A 6904-nucleotide genomic window follows, 5' to 3' on the forward strand; every position below is an offset into this window, starting at 1 on the left:
TTGTAGCTGAGCATAATGATGAGAGAGAATTAGTTGTGAAACATTTGCATTCAGTCATGCAGTGACTATGTTCTTTCTTGCTATGCCAACAGAGTGGAAACAAGGTTGCTATCACAACCACACCCTTTGAGAACACCTCGATCAGAACTGGCCCAGCAAGAAGACCCAGCCACAGAAGCAGAATGATGAGGCGTAGTAAGAAAACCAAAAAGAAGGAAGGTCAGGAAAGGTAATCACCAGCTCCAGCTCTTGAATGCAGTTGAAGCAAGAAATGGTAACCGAAGTATGATTAGTTTATTTCCTTGAAGACGGCCCAGAGGACGTTTATGAGAATGACCCCGAGAATGAAAGGATTAACTTATGAGGAGTGTCTAATGGCTTTGCGCCTGTTTTGGCAGAGGGCAGGACTGGAAATCTCTAGATGCAAAAATAACAGCACTTGCAGCATGTCAGCAGTGTTAGAGTGCTGAAAGGCAGATGCATTCTGACCACGTTTGCACGGATAGGCACACAGACTCGGTGCACTTCCCCACACAGCCTTCCCCAGACCTTTGAACCCTCCACCCTGCTTTTCATAGATCTCACTCCTCCTATTCAGCTCCCCCTTTCCACTCCCTCATTATCCCTGCTTTCCGCACCCCAAATCTCCCAGTTTATCCCTTCGTGCTCCCATCCCCTTTCTGATCTTTCACTGACGAGTTTATATCTTCTCGTCCAGACAGCATGATGTGCCACTGAGCAGCAATGCAAGAAAGAATGCTGCTTTTGAACATCACAGTTAGCCCCTTCATCCTGCGGCACCTGCTCCTCTAGTGCTTAAGGGGCTCTGAATCACTGTAACTATACCTTTCATCCTTTTTGAGAATTCAGTAATGCATGCCATCCAGTCCAGGCACGTACTGCAAGCCAAACAGTTCAATTCCTTAATAACCTTATCATAAGTGAAGTTTGCAAAGTTTAACTCGAGCCTCTCTTATTTGTAAACAGGAGGAGATCTCTCTTTAAAAAGTTTGCAAAGCAGCCTGTCATACTTCACAGCAGCCGGAGTTTCTCGTCCCTGAACCGCTCGTTGTCATCCAGTGACAGTATGCCTGGGTCACCCACACACAGCTTATCGCCCAGGTCACCAACGCAAACCTTCCGCTCAGCTCCTGATTTTCAGTCCGGTTAGTATTGCGCTTGCTTAACAGGTTACCTGTGCTGAAATTGAATTAACAGACAGCCCGTCAGGTATAATGATAGTGATTAAATCTTCTAGATTAAGTCAAGCAAATAAGAGATGCGGCTAATTTAGTCGCAACTGGATAAATCGGATAAGTAAAACCTGGAAAATAAATTACCACAGATTCTCTTAATTTTGCAATTCTTTTAAAGGTATTTTGTCAAATGTGGGCACCCTGAGGCAATATGTGCTGTCAAATTTTATTACAGAAAACAGCCATTTTCTCTATTATTATAATATCCAGTATCATGCACAAAGATTCCTCCTCTGGGGCAATCCTTGGGACTGAAAATAATATGTTCCACTCTGGGTTTGCCTGTCATAAAGTGGGTAATTAAGTTAACGAGGGAACTGCAGACTGTTCCACAGATAGGGCAAGAGGTGTGTGGATTGGGTGGGCGATAAGTTTGTGAGGTGATATGCTGCTATCGTCACTTATATACAGGGCTTCTGTGTTTTCCTGATGCATGCAGTTAAGGTTTATAATGTCAATCTGAATGCTCCTTCATTTTGAGTGATCATGGAAACTCTTGTCAGGCTTCCAGCCAGTTACAGTTATTGATTTTTGTTTTTAACCAACATATCAGTGACAAACTCTGCTATCTTCATCAGGGATGATGCCTAGGCAAGTCTAGTACGGTGGTATTTATACCCCCATCTCCCCCCCCCCCCCCCAATTGGATTGTCCTCAACCAATCAGGTGTCCCTGGAAATTTGGAATTCAATTGTAAGCAAGGTGAGACTGATTGGATGGGGACAATCCAATTAGGAGGGATGGGCGACGGGGGATATATATATCACTGGACTAGACATGAACTAGGCATCATCCCTAATGAAGCTGGCAGAGTTTGTCATTGAAACATTGGTTATAATCGATACCTGTACCCGGCTGGAAGCCCGAGAAGAGTTTATTCATCATATACACCGGAAAAGCACTAGATCCTTTTTCTCTTCAAGGAGATTTAGAGCACATCCTTGAATTATCTTCTGTGTCCACTTGGTAATCTCTTCCTTTGGCAGAGTTCAGAATTCAGTGCAGTGGAGAGCGCCTGAATTTGTTTGTTTAAAATATGCCACAAAGGAACCCATCCAAGATGCTGGGTAACATACTTCCCAGACAAGGCAGCTACCCACCAACCACTCCATCCATTAAGCAACCAGTGATAGATCTTTATGTGCTTATCTTATAACAATGAAGCAGTGAACTGAATCTTTAGGCCAGAGTATCTTCTCAGACCTGTCAGTAAATATTTTCTTTCAAAGCTAAAACAGTTTTTGTGAAAAAAGAAATTTTGGTTTCAAGGGAAGAAAATTTTAATTTTGCCTTTGACACCTTTCTTTACTTCTTCCAGAGGATGCCTCAGTATAACCCATCTTCCAAAATCTCAACAGAATTTCCTTTTCCTGTAGAATCTTGCTGTGGCCTATGTGCAGAATGTGAATGATATGGTCAGCTCAGCTCTGTCTGATGAGAGCCTCAGTACCTGGCATTGTAGAAACATAGAAAACCTACAGCACAATACAGGCCCTTCAGCCCACAAAGTTGTGCCGAACATGTCCCTACCTTAAAAATACTAGGGTTACCCATAGCCCTCTATTTTTCTAAGCTCCATGTACTTATCCAAAAGTGTCTTAAAAGACCCTGGGAGAGGACATTGATGTTGGTTTGCTTCTCTTTCCAGTGAAATTCTTCAGCTGAGCAGAGCCAATGTTGCTGGCATATTTTTCCAGTCGCTCAAGAATCATGCTGTAGGCAGTCTGTGTCTTAGAAGTGTACAGGAGGGCCGGTACTACTGTTGCCTGGTATCTTCTGACTTTTATGTTTGGTCTGAAGAGTTGAGGGTCTCATTACCAGCAGCTCTGCTGACCCCACTGCTCTCTCTTCCCTTTGTCCTCCTTGCGACTCCGCACAACCCCCCATCGACCGCACACCACCTTATCTGTCCATTCCTTCAGCCACCTCTCCCTCCCTCATGAACTCCCCAACCTCCCAGCACCCTCCCACCTCCAGAACTGATGACTAACCATTGTAATGTATTTCAACAGGTACAAATTCCTCACAAAGCAGTTCCCCTAGCTCAAGTGCTCCAAATTCACCTGCTGGCTCTGGTCACATCAGACCAAGTACTCTTCATGGATTAAGCTCAAAGCTAAGTGGACAAAGGTATAGATCGGGGAGACGTAAATCAGCCGGTAACATCCCGCTATCTCCCCTGGCACGAACCCCTTCTCCGACGCCACAGCCAACTTCACCTCAGAGGTCACCATCACCTTTGCTCGGACACTCAGTTGTGGGTTCCAAAATGCCGCAACCTTTTCCGGGCAAGATGCACTCACCACCCACTATTCTGAGGCACATGGTTCGGCCAAAGAGTGCCGAGCCCCCCAGGTCGCCATTACTGAAGAGAGTGCAGTCCGCCGAGAAGCTTTCTCCATCTTACACTTCTGACAAGAAGCAGTTGTGCACTCGTAAGCACAGCCTCGAGGCCTCCCAAGCAGAGGGGAGGAAGGAGTCCGTGCCACGGGACCTGTGTCTGCATAGCTTAGAAGAGAATGCATTTGAAATGCCATCCGTCACCAAAGTCCGCCCTGTGGAACAAGGGTGCCTCAAGCGCCCTGTAGCAAGAAAGATGGGAAGGCAGGAGTCAATGGACGAAGCTGAGAAAGAGAAGCTAAAGGAGGCAGCAATGAAGAAGAAGACCAACTGGAACGTCAGGCGTGAATCCCTTCAGAAACAAAACGCAATACAGGAGCCAAACTCCGGGCATGAGAAAGCAGCTCCAGAGACCGGGGAGGAGGCTGAGGCCATTGTGGAAGGGGCTGAAGACTTTAAGTGCAATGACATTAAAATTCAACTTCCAAACCAACGCTGCAGCATTGTAAGTGGCCCGTCGTTACTTTCTGACCAAGAGCCAAGTACAAGCTCTGACGTTCACGAGGACTGCCCATCAGCCCTGCCCGATTCAGAGGTTGTGAGCTGTATGTCAGTGTCCAACATAGCGAGCTCTGAGAAGCTCTCAAACCCATCCCAAAAGGTGGAGACGTTCTGTGGAAAGGATGGTGGGTTGGAACTGACTGGAAAACACACTAAAGAGCCAGCTGGTTCTGAAGGATTGGAAACCAAAGCCATCAACATGGAGCATTTGGGAAGCAAGAAATGTTGCAGTGGAAAAGGTTCACCAGAAATGTTCAAGAGTGAAATAACCACAACTCTCCATAACAATCAGCCAAAGCCTTTAATAGCTACAGGAAAAGAGGACTCTGCATTTGTGAAGAGAAACAACACATCACCAAACACTACTTGCATTGCTCACAGTCACTTGAGGCCAATACCAACTGACTGTCCTAAGATAGTAACTGGCATGGCTCAGGTCTCTTTAGACAAAGCACAGCTCGGTTTGGTGACCGAGAATGCACCAAGACAAACGACTGAGTGTAAAATGGACAGTCGATCTATTGTCAGTTTAAAGCCACTGGAAGGCACACTTGATATTGCTTTCTTGTCAGGCCCTAGTACCTCAAAGGTAGAGACATGTTTATCAAAAAGATCTGAGCAGCAGGGTTCCGTAGTGAAGAGCACGTTACATCAGAAACCCAGCTCTATTCACAATGCTCCTTCTAAAAGCAACACGCTTGATAGTCTGTGTGGCAAGGTAGACAAAACAAAGAGCATTTCTCAAAACTTGCCACTTGGTTGTTTATCTGTTGAAGCTTTACCAGTGGACAAAGAGACTGAGGCAAAAAGCAGTTCAACGCATTCAGTCAAGGATGGAACCTGCAAGGCTGACTGCAGCCTTGGGTCTGCAGTCCAGAGCACAGGTTCAGAAGCAAGTGCAGCTACTCTGGCTAAAGACACCATGGGCTTAAAAGGAAATGAGCAAGTCAGTCACTTGCAGGCATGTACTGTGATGAAAGAGAAGACTTGCAAAGATCCAACAAGGCTGCCCACTGCAGAGCAGCGTTCTTGTAGCACGCACTCGGAGGTGGCCACAAGCAGCCAGAAACTCTGTCCAAAGAAAATATTACAAGACACACAGCCGAAGAGTTCATAGCAGGTCAAAATGGAGGGCTCTTGTGAAGAGAACGAGGTGAAGTTGCAGAAGGTATAACTTAATAGACAGCAGTTCTTTTCCTTCGTAAGCATGGCAGAATCCCATCCTCAGTAGCTAAAGCTTTTGGGTTGATATTTTCACCAAGTCAAACATTGTTTACTGCCTTCCTTTTTGCTACCCCATCCCTTCCCTCACTGTCCTCAATTACTTTGTTTATAATGACCAATAGAAATAATCTGATATTTATAAAAGATCACTTGAATGTCTGAGATATTGGGTGCAAAAAGATCTTTTATGTAGATATAATGTAATAAATGGCTTTTGCAAACTGGGGTGGGGAGAAGAACATTTGCAGACACTTTCACCATAAGTACACAAGAACACTACTTACACTCTGTGGTAAAATGAATAAAATGTTAATTTTGTGGTTAAAATGTGGTGTTCTTCATCGATAGCAATTTTCCACATGAAAACATCCTTTGGTGACATTCAGTAGAAATTGCTGTGTTAATGGACATTGTGTGGCTGTAGAGAAGCTTGCTGTTTTTAGCAGGTAATGCTAAAATATACATTCCATTTGAATGCATTGGGTAGCTCCGTCCATTTCAAGAAACATCATTTATTTAAGGAAAAACTTGTACATAAAGTATGCTTATGGGTTTTTTTTGTTTTAAAAAAGAACTGGGGACCCGTTGGAGCCACTCAGTGCTGAATGGAATTGACGTTTTAAATTAATCTTGCTAAGCCTTTATCTGTTTCTGTGTAGAAAATAATGGGACTTGGTCTTTGTTTTGGTTTAAGTAAGCAGGAATGCAGAAGTAGGAACATATGGTAGTGCTGAGAAGGCTTCGGGTATGTGTTAGTCAGTAGAGACAAATCCCTGTGAAGGAGTTATTTCCCATTCTCCAGCCTTTAAAAAGAATCTGTGCTCTTAGCTGGTTTTAAAGCATATTAAACATTTGTTTACAAAATGTATTAGAGATGTAAATAACTATATGGCAATTCTACATTTGCCAAATCTGTGTGTGCCATTTTGGAAACCTCACAGGTATTTTGCTTGTGTATGTATGAATTAGTGTTTTGGTAGTAATGTACCAACCAACTGTTGAACATGTGAAGAATTTTGGGCTGTGTGGGATCCGGTTTATTGCGTTTGTCGTGGTGCAGGTGACGTTCGGTTTGTGCTGTACCTGTAGGCTTGGAGTACTCGCTGTAGTTGGACTGATGCTTAAAGCAATGGTTTGAAATATGCTGTCAGAACTGTGCAATACAACAATAAAATGTTTGCAGCTTCTGTGTTTGTTTTTCCACCACAGAGCTTAGTGAATGTTCTAACTGTTGCATCGTAATGGAAAAAAATATTTATACTTATGCATTTGCATATCACAAAAAAATAAATGGTTTTCAGCATGAAAAGGTGTCTAGTTCATTACATCAGAGGAAATCTCATGGTTCTTTCAGAAAGGGGTACTTAAGTAAAGAAATCAAAGATGGGAATTTCCAAAGTCCTTCTGGGATGATGTTTGGTCTTTGTAAGTGAATGAGTGAGTAACCAATGAAAAAAAATAACCGGGCCACTTTGTATTTCTAGAATATTTAAGGCTAACCTTCTGTAATTTCCAGAACATTT

At 43.7% G+C, this 6904-nt stretch overlaps 1 protein-coding gene across 19 annotated transcripts in view; it reads left to right on the forward strand.

Annotated features, from left to right (window-relative positions):
- Positions 1–6696, forward strand: part of LOC132396665 (microtubule-associated serine/threonine-protein kinase 4-like) — a 398948-nt gene extending 392252 nt beyond the window's left edge. For all 19 annotated transcript variants that reach the window (XM_059974425.1, XM_059974427.1, XM_059974426.1 and 16 more), the window contains 3 exons: positions 93–229; positions 988–1166; positions 3269–6696. In XM_059974425.1, coding sequence (XP_059830408.1) covers positions 93–229; positions 988–1166; positions 3269–5274 — 2322 coding nt within the window. In that variant the 3' untranslated portion in view covers positions 5275–6696. The remainder of the gene's footprint in view (positions 1–92; positions 230–987; positions 1167–3268) is intronic.
- Positions 6697–6904: the final 208 nt, after the last annotated feature.

Source organism: Hypanus sabinus, chromosome 7 (genome assembly GCF_030144855.1).
Source record: "Hypanus sabinus isolate sHypSab1 chromosome 7, sHypSab1.hap1, whole genome shotgun sequence".
NCBI lineage: Eukaryota > Metazoa > Chordata > Chondrichthyes > Myliobatiformes > Dasyatidae > Hypanus > Hypanus sabinus.